This window comes from Cydia splendana, chromosome 16 (assembly GCF_910591565.1).
Source record: "Cydia splendana chromosome 16, ilCydSple1.2, whole genome shotgun sequence".
Lineage (NCBI taxonomy): Eukaryota > Metazoa > Arthropoda > Insecta > Lepidoptera > Tortricidae > Cydia > Cydia splendana.
This window is the reverse complement of record NC_085975.1, coordinates 2,528,178-2,550,220: the sequence shown is the minus strand read 5'-3', so window position 1 is coordinate 2,550,220 and position 22,043 is coordinate 2,528,178. Positions and strand designations below refer to the sequence as shown.

Below are 22,043 nucleotides of genomic sequence, written 5' to 3'. Positions count from 1 at the left end.
ACAAGTATGTAAGTGCGAAAGGGACGCGCATAGTGATAGTTGGTAAAAATGGAACCGTGCTGAGCCCGCAGATTAGAATAAGTACTATCAATCTCATCTTTACTGAAGTATTACGATAGTATTATATTTTTATTTAGGTGGGCGAATACATAATATTCCACGTGCAGAGCAACTTCTACATAGAATCGTTCAACTACGTCGTAATGTCGAAAGGCATCATACTTACCAGTGGACAAGAAAATATGGAGGTAAGAACATTTAGTAATCTATTAAATATATGATTCGTGAATAAATAATGATCACTCAATCAAAGACAAAATTCAGATTATTTTTGGTGACTTGAATGTGTGAGTTTGCTGATAAAATTGTAATGGAAGAAGCGTGTACTGAAATCAGTTTCGGCATCCTAAATTTCACGAAGAAATCACAGAATAAATACGCTAATAGTTGCATAAAAAATTACAAACGTCTCCATAACAAATCCAGCAGCTTTTTCTCGTGAGCTTCAAGTTATAAAATTCATTCACACGAAATCCGTCTTTGAACTCTTGGAACTGTGTCATTGGCCAATCTGCGTTGAGCTTTGCGGGATTAGTCTAATTCGGGCTCTGATAGGCACTTTAAACACATACTAACCCCCCTATTCATAAAACTTTACGAGCCTGATCTAGTTAAATTATGTTTTATCCCTTTTTTAAATTCTTACAAATATATAAGTCAAAATTACAGATAAAGACAAGCGATTATTAGCTAATGAAGGTTTGTCGCGCGTTTATGAATAAGGGGGTTAAGTCTTATGTTATTTCAGGACGGCGTACGAACGTTCGCTGTGACGTTGTCAGCGGAGATGGCGCCCGTGGCCACCATCGTGGCGTGGTGCGTGGAACGCCACGGCCGCGTGCTCGCCGACTCGCTCACCTTCCCCGTCAACGGCATCTCCAGGAACAAGGTGACCAACGGTGACCACCGGTGGCCATGTGACAAGGCTCGGAACCGGTTTCAAAAATACCGGTTTATTTGGTTTTGAATGAATGAATGAAAATTTTTATTTCAGACAACTTAGTAGCCCATACATAAATACCTTAAAACTAGCATACATATTATAAAAATATATTTTAAAAACTAAACACTACATATCACATTATGGCTGCGATACATTACGCAACCCCGCAGTGTCAGGGAGCCGGCCGCGGAACCGCCGAAACTTGACACCCTTCGGCCAAAACTCCTTGGTGAAGGTCGCTAGATGTTCAGTTGGTTTTCCTCCGAACTTTCATAAGAACACGAACGTTTTATGAACTTTATTGTAACCTAAATAAACCGGTTTATTCGACCGGACTGGCGGTGTGCCGCGTAAACAAAGACACCGACATAGGAAGAAACCGGTTTTTATTGTTCTAAACCGGTTAATCTGACAAGAACTTTAAGGAAATGTTCTCTTAAAAACCGGTTTATAAATAACGGTTACGAACGAAACCGAAATTAAAAGGTTTTGCGCTAAGAATGTGATAACGGTTTGGAAATTTAACCAGTTACCGAGCCTTGGTAGCAGAGGTGACGGGATTTCACCGGATGTGTTCATGATTTATAAGTGACATTGTAAAGAAACCTATCTAAACCGCTTCCTTGATTTCAGTTCTCAGTGTCGATTAACAATCGCAAACATCGCACGGGCGAGCGAGTGGAGGTCGCAATATATGGCGAGCCCGGAGCGTACGTCGGCCTGTCGGGCATCGACAACGCCTTCTACACCATGCAGGCTGGCAACGAACTTACTTACGCTAAGGTAACTTCTGGAAAGAGCTGTATTAGACTTTTTTAACCTTTTGAACGCCACAGCCGGCAATTAACGTCAACGCAAAATCGTGACAACGACGCACATAGGGGTAAATTCACGATCTACGGGGCCAAAATTATTTTTGCGGGTTTTTGTATTTTTTAACGTTTTACGAAGTTGAAACAACTGTTTCATGATAATTTTTTTTTAATTTATAGGGAAAAAATTAAAAATATAGTAAAATGTGTATAATAATTTATTACTGAAATAAAATCAGTTGCCATATTAAGCTACAGTCTCTGCTATGATGTTTTCTTCTTCGCTTCCGGAAGAGCACTCTGGGTTCGGATCGGCAGGCAATAGCAATTCTATCGTCTCTGGCAGGAAAGTACTGTGCTTTCTTTTTTTTACTTTTCTCCTGCAGCTCAGTAAGGGGTCGGAACTCAAAAGTAAGCGATTCAAAATATCCGTGTTGCAGCTTTCTTTCGTAAACTTCCTTGCGAAATCAAGTCGATAAGATCGGAAATGCTTGTTACGCGCTTCTGCACCTTCTTCAGTGAGCTGTCCAATGGGTAGTAACGCATTTTTTTATAATAACAGCACCATGGAGTAGTATCTTATGCATCGTGGGCGTCATGGGATGCCATCCGTATAATTTGACATATAGTTCTCCTGTTTCCTTTGCGTAACTGTCGTATTTTTCAGAGTCAATTTTGTGGCAGCTTGATATCGTCTCTAAAATTACTTTTAATCTATATATCAGCTCGTAACTGATTCCAGTTATATCTGATGCTAATTTTGGATCATCAAAAAACCTTCTGCTGGTGTTTCCATCATTCGTGTTGCCGAAATTTGCCTTTGGCATATCTACAAACAACGGACTTTCAGCAACGGGAATCGCGAAAGAGCCTTCTAGCCAAGAATGATTGTTTTTTATGAATCTGTCTTCTTTATACTGAGCTTTACTCCATCTAGTCTTAAATTCTGACTTGAAATAAGCAAAATTGCTTATAAATAATTCTATTTGCTCATTAGTGCAGCCTTCACTAGAAAAAAGTTGATCTCTTAAGGAACACAGTTTTTCTTCCAATGTAGGTAAATTTTTACTTTTGAAGAGATAAAATATGGGTTTTCTAGTCACGATCTTCATTTCTGACGTATTTGGTACATCTAAAACAAATAAACATGTCGATTAAACTCAATACAAAAAAAAGTTTATTTTTGAGTAAAATGGCGGATTATTATTAAAGTATAAAAATTATGATTTGGCGGAAGCATGCGGAAAGTCTTTTTTTTTATTATAATAACCAAAACAATAGACTATAACATGTCGTTAACAATTCTGCTCAATCTCACCCTATTGTATTACTTATTAACGAGTGAAGTTTTTTTTTGCGAAAAATGACGCTCAAAAACAGTCTCTCTTTCAGAGCATTAACCTAGCCTCAAAAACAAATAAATAAAGCATATTTTTATTTTTGCTTATAAATTACTAACCTGCTGTTTCAGAATCCATGATTTTTTTCACTCTTGATCTCTTAAAAACAATAAACCACACCGTCAAAGTTTTGCTTTTCTAAGAGCGCCGAGAACAAGTAACATACACGAAGTGACACGATCAAATTCCGACTGACGTGAAACGAATTAGAAAGTGCATACGAGGGTGGGAGGGGTTGTTATCTAGCCGCTAAAGGGTCCTCTACCGCAGGTAGCTGTTATCGCAGAGGTATTTATTGTTTTGATAAATCGACTTTTGGCCGCGTAGATCGTGAATTTACCCCTTAGTGCGACGCCAAAGACGGCATTTGACGTCGATCGTTTTTTGATGAAAATCTACTGGAAAACACCCCACTTTTAGGTCGGCATTATTTATTCACAAAACTAAATTTTACCCCCGTGGCGTCAATGGCACGGCAAATTGATGTGCCGTTTGGTGTTCAAAAAGTTAAAGGTTTATAACTTTTTGACCACCATGATTTAATATAACACATAATAGTAAACTTTATTGTAATGTATGAATTTTAATTTAAAACTGATCGCAGAGCCTAGGTCTGCATATATAAGTATCGACAGCGCTGAGCCAACATCAGTTTGAGTTAACGGCGCGGCGTGGACACAGGACATCTTCATTTTTCTTATTTTTAATAGAAACATGCAGTTTTGTCTATAATACTACCGAACATGGACGCAAAATAGGCAAGCTTTAAGATCTGAGCTAAAAGCTTAGGCGCATTAATTAAATGATTCAAGATACTGGTAGCTAACGTAGCTTAAATTTATATTTTTTGCAGGTTATATCTCATATGTCCCACTTTGACGAGGCGACCAATGGCACTTTTGCGTACACATGGCGTTCACACATCGGCGTCGCGGACCAGCTGGTTTACTTCCCCTCGTCTACTTTCGGAATAGACGCGAATACTACCTTCGAGTAAGTTATTTTCTTATTTCCGCAATGTACAAGAAAAATATGACGTCTGATTCCCTATTCTCTGATAGCTAAAATACGCTTTAAATTGTTAACATTTTAAATTTGTAAAGTGGAATCAATCGAAAAATATTATAGTAAAAATGCTACCTCTATGTAAGACGATAGTTTTTATAATTTTCTCCTATTGTTTCCAGGGAAATTGCTAAAAAGTGTACTCCGGAAGTGTTACGTCATGATCCATGGAAATTTTTGAATTTGGATGCAATTTTTATTCTTAGATTTGTATCCGAATTGCATTTGAGATTGGCTAATATCTAACCTACAGGTACGCTGGCCTAGTGGTGTTCAGCGACGTGCCGGTGACGCAGCGGCCGAACACGTGCAACGCGTCGCTGGGGCTGGGGACCTGCCTCGAGGGCGGCTGCTACCAGCTCAGCAAGCGCTGCGACGGCATCTCCGACTGCGCCGACCACACCGACGAGGCCAACTGTAAGTTGACAAAGTAATCTACTGCCCGTCTCCTACTAGCAGGCATGGCATGAGAAACAACAGCGATCCCAGAGTGGCCTTAGGACTCCGATTTACTTTGAGAAACAACAGCGGTTCCAGAGTAACATTAGGACCCTTAGGTACTCCGCATTAAGAAACAAGAGCTTTAACATCATGACTATCATGAGACACTTAACAAGTGAAGTGCTGCGACTGCATCAACCACATCGACGAGGTCAACTGTTTGTCGACCATTTTACCCCGTCTGTCGTCTGCTAGTAGGCTGAACATGTTACATGAGAAAAAATAGCGGTCCCAGAGTAGCGTGAGGACCCTGAGGTATACCAAGTATATAAGACTCAATATTGAATAATACGTGACATCGTACGATGTCGCTGGACACCAAGGGGTTAAGAAACAACAGCGGTCCCAAAGTGGTTTGAACTTCCTAAGATACTCCGCAAGCGCTGCGACGGCGTATCCGATTACGTCAACCATATAGACGCATCCAACTGTAAGTTGGCAGGTTAAATGCCAATGATAATGTCATACCAAATATACCATAAGAATGACAAGTGCATCACTTCATAATTTAATTTTAATTTATTTTCAATAGATTCATAATAATCAATTATTTGTTTGTACATATCTAAAGCCAGACCAGGAATCACGCGCCATGTTGCGGAATTTCACTGTAACAATTTTTTTCGTACTATACTGAAATGTCATCCTGTACATGAGAACACAACTAACAGCGCCCTCTTGGCAATGATCATATATTACTAGTCAGGCTTTACATATTTTATGAATTTGTAAGATCAATGCAAATGCAAATCAAATGTATTCTCAATCAAAATTGGACACGGTTATTATGAAAAAGTTTAACAGCTCGGAAACACAGATGTCACTAATCTCTCCGTTCCCAGGCCATCACGACAACAGCTTCGAGCTGTCCCACTTTCGCAAGTTCCGGTTCAACCGTGTCCAACGCCAGTACGACAACGTGTGGCTGTGGCGCGACGTGAACATCGGTCCGCACGGCCGCTACGTGTTCACGGTGGACGTGCCGCAGGTGCCGGCGCACTGGACCGTGTCGGCCGTCAGCATGTCGCCCACCAGTGGGCTCGGCATGCTAAATGAGCCGGAGCATGTGAGTAAAAGTTTCGTTTTGCCCTAAGTATATTCAGTGTACTAAGAAAAACAACAGTCCCAGAATGGTGTAGGAGCCTTGAGGAGTACCTCAATAGTAGTACCACATAAAGAATAGCGGTCCTAGAGTAGTCCAAAAAGACCTTGAGGTACTCCAACATAAAAAACAATATGGATCTAAGAGAATCGTCTTAGCACCCTAATTTATTCCATATGAGAAACTACATCGGTCCCGGAGTGGCTTTATTACCCTGATTTACTCCACATTGGAAACAACAGCAGTCCCAGTGTGGCATACAAGAACCTCAAGTACTCAACCATAAAGAAAAAAATTACATTGCTCACTCCATACATCAGTTTTGGTACCAAAAATACTATTATTTTCATAGTCGACGTCTAGCATCGAGTAACGGAATTATCAGTACTTTAAGTAGCACTACTACTGCTACTTAAAGTACTGATAATTCCGCTATGGAGTGAGCAATCTTGTCTTACTATATTTCTCTATGACTCAACATAAAACAATAGTGGTCCAAGAGTGGCCTAAAAAGACCTTCAGGTACTCCATATTAGAAATAGCAGTGATGTGAAAGTACGTACGTATGCCACAATCCGACAGTGTCAAGTAGTGGGCCTAATAGGTAATTATGTTTTAAATAACAATTTTGAGCAGGATGATTAAAAAGTATCAGTGTTTTGTTAGTTAAGTTAACATTGCTTACTTAAACCAACTTAAAATGTTGTTTGTCGAACGAGCAAGCGAAGCGAAGCGAAGTTCTTACATTCGACTTTGAACACGCGGCTGGCTAGCGGCACGTCCCGGCATTTCAATGTTTTTAAGCTGAACTGTCAGAAGATAGTTTGATACTCAATAACTTAAGTAAATTTGTTCTAATTTAAATGAAATTGGGTAAACGTGTAGTCGAGGGCATTATATTTTAGTCATTAAATTATGAGCAGGCCCGATCAAGGGGTTATTGAGCTAGAAGAGCTTAGAAGGCCAAAAAGCTGTTTGTGAGAGGTCTTGCTATTCTGGTCATTTTTTTTGCAAGAAACATGGTCGAGTTTAGTATCAAATGAAAGTGCTCGATTTACATTTTTATAATATCGTTTTTAAATTTACCATTTTGAAATAATTAGCAAGATAAAAATAAACATAATATAGGAATTTGACATTTGGCAGGAAATATTTCGGCTTAGCACAGATACAGTTTATTTTAATCTCTATGGTGGTGACTTAAATCCAGGGGAGGGACAGCCGTATACGAAGCCCTTTATTCGAAAAAATAGCGCCATCTATATTACTTAACGCTAAACTTGTAAATGGCGCTTCAAAATTGATGCAAAAAAGCAAATCTTGTCAGTAGAAAAAGGCGCGATACTCAAATTTTCTATGAGACCATATCCCTTCGCGCCTACATTTTTTCTACTGACAAGATCTGCTTGGCCAACTATATTATACAAATCTATCAGTTAACTGTTAAGGGCTCCACAGACCTTGCAATAAATCCACGCGATCTTTGATCCATTGCCGCCTATAGAGCGACATAAAATAGTAGAAATTAAATAAAATGGAACTCAAAAATGTCCATACTAAATTGTTGCCATGTGTAAGCATTTTACGTCAAAAATGTGACAGTTACGTAGAAAGTGGCGCCCTCATTTATTTTCTGTTATTTTATGTCGCACTATACCAGTACCTAAGTAGGTGCAACAAAGTCAATCGCTATATAATTTTTGGTTAACCGCGAGTTCTCAGTTCGGGGTGAACTACTAGTTTTATTACTCATAAATTTATTTATTCACAGTACGTGGGAGTGTTACCGTTCTTCATCCAAGTGGAAGGCCCGGACCGTTGCCGCCAGGGCGAGCAAGTTGGTCTGCGGGTAGTCGTGTTCAACTACCAGCCGCAAGCAGTCGAGGCCGTTGTCGTTCTGTCTGCTTCGCCTGACTACAAGTTCGTGCATGTCGAGGAGAATGGCATCGTAAGTATACAAGTTAAACACGCCAGTCTTCTCGCTCCAGAAGTGATTCAACATTATCCAAAATTTCAGATATAGTTTCTGTTACTTGACCTGTTTCTTGAGTATGTGCTGCTGCCTCTAACACTTGTTTTAGAAATTGAACTTGTGGCTGACGCTCAGTCTTGGGCACTGGTGGGAACATATACCTATCGTCATAATATTTCCCGTAGCGGCAAGGCAATCCTCAAAACATAGATAGGTTGATTGCACATACCTACACGCGAGCGATCGCAAACATTTTTAAAGAAATGCCGATGGACATGCTAACGTGAAGCATACACTCTATTTAAATTATAACAAGCAGTGATTTTGTACTAGACTTAAGTCTTAATATATAATTATTAGAGCTAAGCGCTACAAACATCCATTGCCAATGTCAACATTGATTTGTTACAGTAATTTGCCTTTGTTTGCTTTTATTATCTCTATAGTTAATCTGTTGGCAAGAAAGATTTCTTCGAAAACAGCGTTGGCAATCAAAACAGACAGTCGAAGCTTAATTCTAGGAGAAAATGTAAAATTATAAAATATTAATAGGTAATGGAATAACTTAAATAAGTAGCACTCTCAAAGGAAAATGTGTTTGCTCAACTTCTTTGCTACCTACTCCTAGTTTTTAATTAAAAACGGCGTAAATCTTGTAAACGGCTTGCACTACGTTTGCAAAGGTGTCTCGATTCATAGTCATAAACCCGGCTGCAGTAAGGTGCAGGGGTCGTTGAGAGATGCACAGGATTAAGCCTACGGCCCTAGCTTGCCTTGGCTCCATCATTTCCCAGCCACAAGAGTAAATAGCCTCCGACATATTTTCAGCCGCCGAAATCAACAGCTCCCCACCAAAACAGTAAATAGTCAGAGGCATTATACCGGTCACTCCTCCCAAAATTGTGTTACTGAAATCCCAATAGTGCATCGTCTGTAGCGTTGTCACTAATACTATTATCATCATGAGATATTGAGCTCCGAAAATAGCTTGGTAGAGCTCACTAATTTTCCCGTGATATTTTATAAGAAATTGATGGTGTCTGATGCAAAACGTCAGCTTTTCATCTATTTCTTTTCTCGAATCATCGCTTTTTTCTCCGTTGACACTTGAAAGTTTGTAGGTTTCGTTGAAAATCTCGGTGATGGCGTAAAAATGTCCAAGTGCGTGGGCCATTAGCGTAACGAAGAGGACTATGTAGCCAGTCTGGTTGATGGCAGAAAACGCGGTGGCAGCAGACGTTATTACGAACGTGGCTTCGTAGTACGGGGTTTCGTATTTGGGAGTGAGGCCTGGGGAATAAAATAGACTTAGGAGTAGGACATTCGTTGACCGATTTCTAATGTAGTAAAACAACATATATTCGTATAGTTCCGAAGCACTTCCGAATACTGTGTAATTTCGTATTAGGTATGATGAAATTAAAGGTGTTTTTCGGAAATACGAGTATGTATGTATCCCACATTTTTGGCAACGGAATGAGAAATAAATTATCTGCGTCTGACCGTTATCATTTTTGCATTTATTGTTGCCGATTTTGTATGCTAGGCGTCTGCTGTTTACCGGTCTGTTTAGGCGTTTTTAGCGCTATTTGAAAGGTAACCTAGTTCTTATAAAAACAAGAATATCATAAAAAGCAAAACATACAGATACTGGTAATATTGAACTCATATATAAATGAAAATGAAAATGAAAATATTTATTTCAGACACCAAGTATCCATATTTTTGTCTACAAAACGAAGTATTAGTAGTATTAGTAGGTAACAAAGAAATATAAAAACTATACAGATAAACTCTAATGTTAGTGTTAGTAAAACATATAATGCTCATTGGACCGAACATGCATTGTCATCCAGTGAGTTATAAGAGGGCTGTCGACCCTTTCCGCAATCACCTTCAGGAGTATGTTGGTGCTGCCCCGCACGCGTTGCCACAGGGACGCCACCCTTTTGCGCAGCACTGCGTGGAAGCCGTCTGTGCTCCACTCGGCGAACATCCCCGACGCGCTGCATCGCCAGGGCAGCCCCAACAAACCCCTGAAGGCGTTGTTGTACTGGACACGCAGAGCACTAAACGTTTTTTTGGTGTAGTTGCTCCACAGGTTGCACGTGTACAGGTTTTGGCAGTATGTTTTGAATAGTAATATAAACGAGCCTACGAGATGTGCCGCATATTTTGGAGTCTCAATCTCAACCTCTTTGCATCCGACGCAGCTCAGCGCGGTCATTGATTAAGCTAACCTAATGCTAGGTTAAATATGCCATTCGTTTGTTTATTATTTGTAAGCTTATATATTTACCATAAGATTCCCCAGGAGTCGTTGGCAGATATCTTTCGTTCGTGAAGACAGTTAAGATAAACGGTAGCAACAAGTAAACTATATGGACGATGGCCTGATTGAGTATTACAAGCCAGGAGATGCCTTGTGCTTTGTGGAGAGTCTGCAGCATGCGAGCCCGAGCTGGACTTCCTTCTGGAAGCACTCCGAGACCCTCGTGGCTCATTTCCATTATTGTCCTGAGGCGGTTCCTGGAATCATAAGTATTTTTAGCATGTTATACTTGCCTCTCGCCACAGGGCGGACACGCCATACATCAAAAATCATTTGCGTTTATATGTGTGCGCGGCACGTCTGTACACGCGTCATTGTGTATGTGTGGGTAAGTTGTTTTACTGAGAGGACGCCAGAAGTCCGCCAGATTCATGTCGCGGCCAGTCGCGGGGCGCGATAATCCGAGTCGAGGCGGAGCGGTGCGTGGCCGTTCTGTATGATAATACTATTACTTATTCTGTGCTCTCGCGTCTAATGATGGTCCCTATGACTGTTCATTTTTACATGGAATACGTAGCTGTCAGGTACTCTGTAAAATGATTGTAGACATTTTTTTTGTTTTAATGCCACACTTTAACTAAATTCTGCTATACCGGAAAACACATCATGAAAATTACAAAAAAATATGACTCGCTGTCAGACAAGAAGACGCAAGAACAGGCTTAGCAGGAAATTTAGATCTAAATCTCTTTTACCTTGAAGTCCACATAAAAATATACTTGGACAATGGCACGCAGGTCGAGCTGATACAGTAGACAGCTTTGAAGGAGTCCACCTTGTCCGGGAACACGGACACCAGATACATGGTCTGGCTGAACAGACCCGTATACAGAAAAGCCATAGGGAACACCACCATTCCTACCACTGAAAGTCGGGACCATCCTGAAAAATAACCGGGAGCATTAATAACTAGGTAACTAACTATTTTGGCTCAGCGATCCAAAGAGAATCTTGGCCTCCGAAACGAGAGCGTGCCACCTGTCCTGAGCATTAAAAAACAATAAAAAGGAAGAGTGGAAAAATCCCAGGGATCAATATTTTCTGGAGACCTGAGAAGATAGCAACCTATCTACCTTTTCAATTTGCCAAATTATGGACAAAACACGTACCTATTGATTATTAGATTATTTATAGGTGAATGTATATTTTACCACTGTCAAATAACAAGCACTTTGTGCACTCTGATTATGAAATAACTGATATATACGCTCATCTATTTGCTCCATTTGGAAATCACTTGTCCGTCTTTAAAATGAATTAAAATACGGAGCAAATGGACAAAATATAGTTGGCAAGAGTTTATATAATCAACCATGGTAAAAAGTCATACGGTGGATAAAAGGAAGTGAGCAACATTGGACATAAGTAATAGTACCTATACTACTACTACTAATAGTTATTTACGATACAAGTGCGGAAAAGAGGAGCAACTCGTATCGATTTAAAACGGCTGCTATTTAACTGATCACCAGATATAGTAAAATTTAACACCAAAAAAAACTATTTTACCACCCTAAAATAATAAATGATCCCCAAAATTATACCTCCATTTTAATGTGAAATGATAGCCACATTTTACATCTGGCTGCTGGCCTATTAGAGAAAATTACACCAAAATAATAATTGTAAACCCAAAAATAGTAAATGACCACCAAAATTGTAACCATTGTAGCATTTCATTTCTGTAACAGTCACAGTTCTAACCTAACCTAACCCACTTTTCTAGTAGCATTACGTTTCTGTAAGGGTCGCAGTTCAAACCTAACCTAACCCACTTTTCTAGTAGCATATCTTTTCTGTAAGGGTCGCAGTTCAAACCTAACCTAACCCACTTTTCTAGTAGCATTTCGTTTCTGTATGGGTCGCAGTTCAAACCTAACCTAACCCACATTTCTAGTAGCATGTCGTTTCTGTATGGGTCGTAGTTCAAACCTAACCTAACCCACTTTTCTAGTAGCATTTCGTTTCTGTAGGGGTCGCAGTTCAAACCTAACCTAACCCACTTTTCTAGTAGCATTTCTTTTCTGTAAAGGTCACAGTTCAAACTTTTTTTTTTACCCAGGGGGAATCCGTTATGGATCCCACTGGCCCGGGAGAAGCAAAACCTAACCCACTTTTCTAGTAGCATTTCTTTTCTATAAGGGTCGCAGTTCAAACCTAACCTAACCCAATTTTCTAGTAGCATTTCTTTTCTGTAAGGGTCTCAGTTCAAACCTAACCTAACCCACTTTTCTAGTAGCATTTCTTTTCTGTAAGGGTCGCAGTTCAAACCTAACCTAACCCACTTTTCTAGTAGCATTTCTTTTCTGTAAGGGTCGCAGTTCAAACCTAACCTAACCCACTTTTCTAGTCTATCTATCTATATCTATATAGCCTTTTATTTCCGATCCTCGGGTTCAAAAGTTTTTAAAATGATATCTTTTTTTTTTTAACTACAAAATGTCCCGCAGTTCGGTGTGCCTCTTGGCATAGGCCTCCTCCAACCTTCTCCACGGCACTCTGTCTTCTGCAACTCTGGACCAGTAGGGCCCCAAGGTTAAGCGGATTTCATCTACCCATCTTGTTTTTGGATGTCTTTCTTTTCTTCTTCCGTCTCTTGGGTACCATAGGGTAACTTGTTTGCTCCATTTGTCTAATTTGCATCTCAGCATGTGTCCTGTCCACCCCCACTTTAGATGGTCTATCCGACTTAGTATGTCCATAACCTTGGTTTTTCTTCTCGAGTTTGAGATTTTGTCCTTTAGCTTGACTCCTAAGATACTTCTCTCAATTGCCCTTTGACATTTTGCCAATTTTCTCTATCCTTGACAGTAAGTGACCAAGTCTCACATCCATTTGTTTATGCATGGTAGTAGCATTTCTTTTCTGTAAGGATCGCAGTTCAAACCTAACCTGACCCATTTTTCTAGTAGCATTTCTTTTCTGTAAGGGTCGCAGTTCAAACCTAACCTAACCCACTTTTCTAGTAGCATTTCGTTTCTGTAAGGGTCGCAGTTCTAACCTAACCCACTTAACTGATAGTAGTTCAATTTCAATATGCTACTAGAAAAGTATTAGGTTAGGTTAGGCGGGGTACGGGTTGAGCGGGAGGAGCTAGTAATTTTGGCATCATTTTACTTTATTTGGTAATATGTATACATTTTTTGGTAATCATAGTGGTTTATTTAGGTGAAAATATCGCATTAATTTGGTCTTCAAGATTTGGTGATCATTAATGATTTTTGGTGATCATTCAATATATTTGGTATTCGAATACAATTTGAAGTGCAGTCGTTATTAAAACGGTGGTACTTTTGTAATTTTAGGCCTTATTTGTTTGGTGTTCAGTAATTTTTTTTGGTAAGCATGATTTTTTTATTTAGGGTACCAAAGTATTTTTTGGTGGTCATTATATTTGTAGCCATTTAAAACACTCCCTTCGGTCGTGTTTTAATTTATCGCCACTCGTTTCGAATTACCTATTCGCACGTGTATCATACAACGTTTTACAGTACATATGGCCCTTTAAACTTTTGACATCGCACGAAAGTGCTATTTTACGCACTAGTGCGGGAAAATAGGATATGTACTGTAATAGTTATTTACGATAAAAGTGCGGAAAAGAGGAAATTCGAAACGAGTGATCGCCACGTTAAAACACGACCGAAGGGAGTGTTTTAAATCGACACGAGTTGCGAATTATCTTTTCGCACGTGTATCGTACAACGTTTTACAGTACATTTGGCCCTTTAAACTTTTGACACACGCACGAAAAGTGCTATTTTACGCACTAGTGCGGGAAAATAGGACCATATGTACTGTAAAATTTATTATCTAGCCGATTACTTAATCCCCGTGATCTGCCTGAGTGGGTTATATGCTTACTAAGTTCCTTTTTGTCGCCAAAGACATCTCGAATTCCGACAAATTGCTGAACCCCGATGACTATCTTCTTAGCTTCTTCGATAGGATTCTCATTAGGTATATACAGTTTTGTTTTATATTTTTCTATTAATTTTATCATGTTATGGCCCACGTCTAACCTCGAAATTAAGTCAAATGCTTTATTTTTGAAGCGCTCGTGTGGTGTGTGCCACACACCACACCAAGCGCACTGTGTGGACTGTGGAATAATTGTTAAATATTAAATAAGTATCACCTCGATGTTAAATTTTAAAGCAGTTGTCGGAGGTTATTGAGTAAGTAATTGTTTTTAATAGGTTATTATAATTACATCAATTCCAAAGCAATTTTTCAAGTAAATAAAAACAGTTGTTTGGAATATTTCTTGGTAATAAGTGTAGTGTACCAATTGGTTTAATTATCAAATACGTTCATAAGCCATAGGATATACAGACTAAATCTGAAACGGGAGTGCAGCTTTTCGATACCATGCAGCTATTTGGGAATAATTTTAAAAAGGGACTCTTTTAATCTCTGACACTGAAAAGCAATGACTGAAAAGATGGATGGCCTTCCAAGACAGTTTTAATATAGCGGAACGGGATCTCAAAGCTGTCGTACTGACCTATTTAAAATAAATCCACTATGGCTCTATCTCGAACTGTAAATAAGCCAATCTTCGCTATCAAGATCGATTTCTATCGTAGGATGTAGGATTGTATGTGAGATTGAAGTAATTCTACGTATCGGCCTCGCATCATGTATTTCGGGCTGATTTTTCCGTGATCTTCCGGATCTATACGGGGTGCGGATGCAGAGATTTGTGTTTAAATATTACGTTGTGAATAGGAAAAATTTAAGGCCCTCGTTTATATGCCTATAAGTATTTCGATTCTGTATGAAACAATGACTTTTACATATGAAAAAAAAACATTTAATTTTAGGAGCCCCAACAGCCACACCACGCTCAGAAAAAGATCATTGTCAACGATATCTGCAGTAAATTTGAGTCATGGGCAATTTATTGACTTGACATTTTAATTACATAGTACTAAGTAATACAAAGTTGGTAATAATTATGAAACTTTTAAATATCTACTAAACGAAGGAGCACTTTTCACTCCGGCAATAGTAAATAGGTAAGCAAGAAACCTCGGTAAGCGTTGCAGTAGATTAACTGTTACTGGTGCCAAAGCATGAAATGCTTCTGGTTAGTAGGTAGATAGTATTAGAGATTTTTAAAATTATCCGGCTTTCGGAGTTACCCCAATGCACCTTAGTCTTGTTTTATGAACTTTTGATCTTATATTTACTGTTTTTAACACGAAATTACGAATGCAGTATGAAGAACCTTTCTAAAAGTGCCCTAATTAACCTAGTACCTACAAAAGTGCTAATTGGGGAATAAAAATTTTATAGCCCCGTAATTAGTGTGAATAGGCTGTAAATGCCGTAATACACGTCGTTAAATCTAATCGTCGTTTGTTTGTTGCGAACTTAGAGGATATAACCAACGGAGACGCCATGTCTAAAATTTTCGGTACAAAGTAGTCTGCCGTTTTTTGCGGGGGAGGGGCACATCAAATGTATAGGTACGTCATGTCAGATAAACGTCAGTCCATACATATGGTTGACATGTGGTTGACCATTGGCCGCCTATTTTCGACAGACGGGAACGCCTGTTAATGGCGGCTCCATTGTTAATTACTCCGAGGTTGCGAACGGCGTTTAACTTCAATTCAAGTAAGAGGCCTTTTACATTATTGCTACACGATGTAGGAGACGACATCGGGATAAATTGTATAAAAGTAGCATTCCACGGGCTATACCGTACAAACGCGTTTTATCTCGGGTTTTAAAACTTTTAGCGCCACTTGCACCATCCCACTAACCCGGGGTTGACCCGTTAACCCAGTGTCTAATTGTACTGGTAACCATGGTAACTCCAGGATTAACCGGTTAACCCCGGGTTGGTGGGATGGTGCAAGTGGCGCTTAGGTGTTAAGAGCTCATGATTTGTCACAGAAAAAGAAACTCCTATACCTGCAAATTTTCGCCTTTGTACGGAAAAACGGTAGACAACTTCATGGAATGCTCTTAAATTGAGATGTGCTTGTATAATTTTATTATTTTGTAACTTAAAGGTTTCACTTTTTTTTCACACATATACAATTATCATTACAGCAAAAAATTCAATACATAAACAGACAAATAAACAAGTACCTAAAGTCTGTGCGGAAAGAGAAGAGTCGTGAAATGTATGGAGCCCAATACATTCCACGACTCTTCTCTTTTCGAAGTTGACCGGGCTACTCTATGTAGCAAACAACAGCGGTTCCAGAGAGTTAAGAACACTCTACAAAAGAAACAACGACGGTTCCAGAGTGGCCGAAGTACCCTGGGGTACTCCACATACGAAACAAGTGTGTGGACGTTTTCAATAATATTTAAATTTAAGTCGATCATAGAAACTACTTAACTCTGTTACAAAGTTGCAAATAAGATATAAACCAACAGCTTCGCATTGAAAGAACTCTTGTAGAAGACAATATATTACTAATAAGATGTATTGTATTCCACCAGGTCCGCTCATACAATCCGCGCACGTCATTCGGCGAGCACCAATTCTTCGTGTACATCGCGGCCGGCGACGCAGCCACCGTGCACGTGCCCGTCGTGCCCACCCGCCTCGGCGACGTGCACGTGCACTTGCACGCCTCCACGCTGCAGGGGCAGCATAAATACACAAAGAAGATTACTGTCGAGGTACGCTAGGCTCCACAGACAAATATTGATTATAGATTTATAGCTACAAATTGGTCAATGAATCTGATAGAGCTCTACGAAGTGTCAAACGCTTCGTAAAAGTCGAAGTCCGTAATTTATATTCAAAATTCTAAGCAACATCGGAATGGCGTCTGTCATGGTGAGTTTGTATCAAAGAGTAGTATAATATGTAGGACAGTTTTATCCATAACATTCACCATGACAGAGACATTAATTACTAAGTTTACTAACCCATTAAACTTGGTCAAATATTTCCGCTTGGGTGAACTCATAAAATGCTAAAAAGAGAGTTGTATACTGAAGCCTTGTGAAAGTCCGCTGCGGTTTACTGGGTTAAGCAACGTATAGTCCACGCACACATCTAAAAAACATTTTTAATTTATTTCTGGCTCATAGACTAATTAGTCAAAAAAACTATTAAAATCAAGTTACAATATCACCGTTATTTTGATTTAGGCGTTATTTATTAGAGTATTCTAAAATATCTTAAGCGTTAATTATTTCAGTAAATTTTCCTTTGCTATAACATTCTATTACTGTCCACAGGCGGACGGCCTCCCCCAACACCGGCACCAATCAGTCCTCCTCGACCTCTCCAACCGCGCCTACGTCTTCCAATACATGCACGTCAACGTCACCGAAACGCCCATCATCCCATACGAGGTCGACCGCTACTACGTGTTCGGCTCCAACCGGGCCAGGGTCTCTGTTGTTGGAGACGTGGTTGGTCCCCTGTTCCCTACGATGCCGATTAATGCTACGTCTCTACTGAGGTTACCCATGGTGAGACATCTTTAAGAAACAACAGCGGTCCAAGAGTGGCTTGAGAACCCTGAGGTACTCCACATAAGAAGTAACAAGGGTCCCAGAGTGGCTTTAGGACCCTGAGGTGCTCCACATACGAGGGCTGATCCGAAAGTTGTTAGCTGCTCCGGCTCTACTCATGCGATTGCAATATGATTTATTCCAGTGTGAGGGATAGAGGGAGGGATGAGTAGAGCCGGAGCAACTAAAAACTTTCGAATCAGCCCTCGTATAAGACCATTGTTCCAACAGTGCTTAAAATTTCCATTATACATACTTTCCCTTTCCTTGTAAAAGTTGTCCGTTAATGCATTAACAAAGATTTTAATATGCATCAAAATGATTCTCTATCCATAACACTCACCACGATAGAGACATTAGAGACATATTAACCCATCGAACTTTATTCCAGGATTCAGCGGAACAGAACATGTTCAGCTTCGCCGCCAACATGTACTTCACACTGTACATGCGTCTCATTAACCAACGCAACCGGACCTTGGAGAAGGACGCGTTCTACCACATGAACATTCTTTATCAACGCCAGTTGTCCTTTATGAAGCCAGACGGGAGTTTCAGCCTGTTCCGAAGTGACTGGTGAGTACTTCGTATATCGATAGGACCTTGGAGAAGGGCTCGTTCTACCACAACACACTGTACCAACGCCAAATGTCCTTTATGAAGCCCGACGGGAGTTTCAGCCTGTTCCGAAGTGACTGGTGAGTACTTAGTATATCGATAGGACCTTGGAGAAGGGCTCGTTCTACCACAACACACTGTACCAACGCCAAATGCCCTTTATGAAGCCCGACGGGAGTTTCAGCTTGTTCCGAAGTGACTGGTGAGTTCTTCATACTGTCTATCGATAGGACCTTGGAGAAGGCTCGTTTTACTACTTGAACATATTGTACCAACGCCAGCTGTTCTTTATGAAGTCCGACGGTAGATTCGGGACGATATATTGTACGGAATATCATTTTATATTTATCCCTAGCTTATTCGGTGAAAAACGTCCTCTCATGCGTGAGGTCTGTGCCCTGTTGAGGGACGTATATAGACTGTTGATATAATATGCCTAATCGATTGTTCAGCTTGTCGAATGTATCCATAGTTTACTAAGCCTAGTGCCGGATTCAGACATTTTGAAGCCCTAATAAAGTCTTTTTAGATGATGCCCTTTTGTTTCCGTGGTCGTCCATCAGATTCGATCAATTTCTGTGATTATGGTGCCCTAAGACCTGGTGCCCTAAAAACAGCTAAAGTATGCAGCGAATCTGATAGACAACCAGACAACCACGGAGAGAAAAGGGCACCAAGGTCTAAAAAGGCTTATTGCCTATTGGTTAATCCAAAAGTAACAATGCCGCATTTCGACTAGTTGTTCCAATTAAAACGAAAATATTACTTTGCTTATCCGCGAAAAGATAACGTGCTAGTCAATCAGTTCTAACCCGTTATACTTACTTGCGTATTTTTACATGCAATTAATATTCCCACCCTCCCACCGCAAAAATAAATACGCAAATAAATATAACAAACCACCACCAAAAGAATAATCCTCGACACGTGTTTCGCCTCTCTACGAGGCATCCTTAGGAGTTGTTGACGGTTTGACGCCCGGCAACGGTTTCCGTTCGGTGCTCGTAGAGAGGCGAACACGTGTCGAGGATTATTCTTTTGGTGGTGGTTTGTTATATTTATTTGCGTATTTATTTTTGCGGTGGGAGGGTGGGAATATTAATTGCATGTAAAAATACGCAAGTAAGTATAACGGGTTAGTACTGATTGACTAGCACGTTATCTTTTCGCGGATTAGCAAAGTAATATTTTCGTTTTAATTAATATGGATTTCCGCAAAGTAACGCCTGATTCTATTCACTAGTTGTTCCAATATTTGAACAATTACAATTTTGTACAGGAACCAATCAGCTTCGAGCGTGTGGCTGACCTCGTTCTGCGCCAAGATCTTCCAGGACGCCTCCTTCAACGAGTGGGAGAACTTCATCTATATCGACCCGGATGTAAGTTTGTCATTACAGAAGTAAATGTAGTCCCCATTTCCCTCCCTGGATATTGACATTATGGAAAATATTTTTACACAATTTATTGTATACCTACTAAGAATAGATATGCTCCCTCCGTTTGAGTTTTTTTTTTGTATTATAGGAATTGCTTCTACATCAAAGTGCAGCGACAGCTAGTGGCTTATTTTAAACCTTTCTAAGGATGGTATTCCATGTGTCCAATGTGCATTGCGTTTCACTCTCTCACTAAGCAAAATGTGAGACAAAATACACATTGGACAAAGAAACTAAGATAAGATAACCACCCTAAGATAAGCCTTCAGAAATATATTTTTCTTCCATCTTTTAGGTAATCTCGCAGGCGGTATCATGGGTGCTGGAGCACCAGACGCCGGCCGGCGCGTTCTACGAGGTCACTTGGATGCCGGACCGCAACCAGAACTCCACCATCAACGTGCCCAAGGACAACCCGCAGATCCGGGAGATGGTGGGGGTCGGAGGGGTCAGGGATGTGTTCGGGTCTACCGCTACTGAGGTTAGTAAATAGGGACCGTACACGTTGGAGGGTCTGCCATCTTGTAACCTAAATAGGAAACTTAAACTTGACATTGTCACTTCACGCCAAAGCAGGTGCTGCCCCCTAAAGTGCACACACGCTCCTTTGTGCGTTGTAGGTTCTGCCATATTGTGGCCTAATTTGAAAACTTAAACTTGACATTTACACTTTATGCCAATAACCAAGGGGCTCCATGCATGTTCCCTATAAGTTTATTAAAAGTAGATATTTAACGAATGCAAACCAAAAAACCGGACAAGTGCGAGTTGTACTCACTCACTGAGGGTACATTTTAGTATTTGTTGTTATAGCAGCAACAGAAATACATCATCTGTGAAAATTTCAACTGTCATGATTCTTGAGATACAGCCATAGTGATAGACATATAGACTGACGGACAGTGGAGTCTTAGTAATAGGGTCCCGTTTTTACCCTTTGGGTACGAACCCTAAAAACCGTCGCCTGTCATTCCGCCAATTATTTAAGTACATTTTTGTTCTCAGATAAACAACACAATAATACTACAACGGAACATCACGTTGACTGCTCAAGTGGTCATAACCCTCGAAACCGTCAAGAACCTCAAGGACATTGGTGTCAGAGAGGTAAGAGCCAGAAGAAACAGAAGAAGAAATAAACCTGTTTATGAAATTTTTGAAGTGAAAACTTCTTTAGCGGCGCTGAGCACTTTTTGAGGTGGGGAAAAAATGATAAACTCGGGACAGCGTAACGCGTAACGCGTAAGGCGTCTCTCCTCTCTTTCTACCGCACGGCGAAAATGTATACCTGAGCCTGCTGTTTCATGTAGGCGGCGCAGGGCGCTTGCGTGACTTATGTCATGTGTGACGGACAATGTTATTCACCTTTAGTCATAACGTATCATAATCAGGTCAATTATTTAAAACTGGACTTTTATATTAAGCAATAAAGCTCAATGTTCTAATCTTGTACGGGCTGAAATACGAGGATCTCACAGTTACATTCTAACTTTATATCACTCCAATATAATTCAATAATTCAATAAAGTCTCATCTTGATGAAATCGCTAATAAAAGTGAACTCTAGTACTGGTGAATAAAACTCAAAATATCATGACAAAAACATGATGAAAAATGGAGTTTTTAGTGATAGATTTTTGGAAAAAAAACACAGATCTAGAATGTAAGCGGTAGACTTCGAAATCTCACGGAGTTCAATATTAAAATCTTTTACGAGTTTTTCAATACAAAGCTGAGAGCAATAAGAAATAGGCGGGTAATTGTACAAGAATTCTTGTGCTAAGCGGCCTTTCTTTAGCGAGCTTTAGTATTTTCAAAGAGAATTTAGAAAGAGGCGTGTCAAAGTAAATTTTGTAGACACAGTAAATTTACTGCCATCTTTCGACACAAGATTAAAACTTTTAGAACGCCATTTGACTTTAATCCTTGTTCTTTCACTGATACGTGGTAAAGTTAAATATCAAAAGGTGTCGCCATCTACACGAGTATAGGCCAAAGGTATGACGCCATTGCTCAAGAAGATAAATTTACTGTGACTACAAGATTTAGTTTGACAATACACACCTCTATTCTAAATTCTTTTTGGTATTTTGCATTAAACGTTGTGACGTCCCCAGGGTCTGTCCGCTCGCGTGTCGCAGGCGCAGCAGCGCGCCGTCTCGTGGCTGGAGCAGCACATGAAGCTGCTGCAGGACTTCGGCGACCCTTACTCCATGGCCGTGGTGGCGTACGCGCTCACCGTGGCCAAGGCCTCCAGCTCCGAGCACGCCTATAAGCTGCTCAAGGGCTTCCAGCGAGCTGAAGG

At 40.2% G+C, this 22,043-nt stretch overlaps 2 protein-coding genes and 1 long non-coding RNA gene across 7 annotated transcripts in view; 1 reads left to right on the top strand and 2 right to left on the bottom strand.

The window, feature by feature from the left end:
* LOC134798131 (uncharacterized) overlaps window positions 1-22,043 on the bottom strand; it is a 148,877-nt gene that overhangs the window by 90,817 nt on the left and 36,017 nt on the right. The window lies entirely within an intron of this gene.
* Window positions 1-22,043, top strand: part of LOC134798067 (CD109 antigen) — a 53,526-nt gene that overhangs the window by 15,348 nt on the left and 16,135 nt on the right. For 4 of the 5 annotated variants that reach the window (XM_063770398.1, XM_063770396.1, XM_063770400.1 and 1 more), the window contains 13 exons: window positions 138-248; window positions 809-949; window positions 1,637-1,786; window positions 4,069-4,208; window positions 4,534-4,697; window positions 5,624-5,847; window positions 7,655-7,831; window positions 16,653-16,835; window positions 17,403-17,639; window positions 18,073-18,257; window positions 19,579-19,681; window positions 20,034-20,219; window positions 20,744-20,845. In XM_063770398.1, the coding sequence (XP_063626468.1) occupies window positions 138-248; window positions 809-949; window positions 1,637-1,786; window positions 4,069-4,208; window positions 4,534-4,697; window positions 5,624-5,847; window positions 7,655-7,831; window positions 16,653-16,835; window positions 17,403-17,639; window positions 18,073-18,257; window positions 19,579-19,681; window positions 20,034-20,219; window positions 20,744-20,845 (2,103 nt within the window). Of the gene's footprint in view, window positions 1-137; window positions 249-808; window positions 950-1,636; window positions 1,787-4,068; window positions 4,209-4,533; window positions 4,698-5,623; window positions 5,848-7,654; window positions 7,832-16,652; window positions 16,836-17,402; window positions 17,640-18,072; window positions 18,258-19,578; window positions 19,682-20,033; window positions 20,220-20,743; window positions 20,846-21,855; window position 22,043 lie in introns of all 5 variants that reach the window. The other variant, XM_063770397.1, reaches the window with a different exon arrangement.
* LOC134797848 (odorant receptor 10a-like) lies at window positions 8,229-11,063 on the bottom strand. The gene is made up of 3 exons (XM_063770201.1): window positions 10,883-11,063; window positions 10,155-10,384; window positions 8,229-9,145 (listed from the first exon to the last, which is right to left on the bottom strand). The coding sequence occupies exons 1-3, from the start codon at window positions 11,041-11,043 to the stop codon at window positions 8,487-8,489; spliced, it is 1,050 nt and encodes a 349-aa protein (XP_063626271.1). The 5' UTR covers window positions 11,044-11,063; the 3' UTR covers window positions 8,229-8,486.

Coding starts and splice junctions, on each gene's coding strand:
- LOC134797848 (XM_063770201.1), bottom strand. CDS start 11,043: ATGGTGGTGTTCCCTATGGCTTTTCTGTATACGGGTCTGTTCAGCCAG. Junction 10,385..10,882: donor ATTTTTATGTGGACTTCAAG/GTAAAAGAGATT, acceptor TTATGATTCCAG/GAACCGCCTCAGGACAATAA. Junction 9,146..10,154: donor GACTCCTGGGGAATCTTATG/GTAAATATATAA, acceptor TTTATTCCCCAG/GCCTCACTCCCAAATACGAA.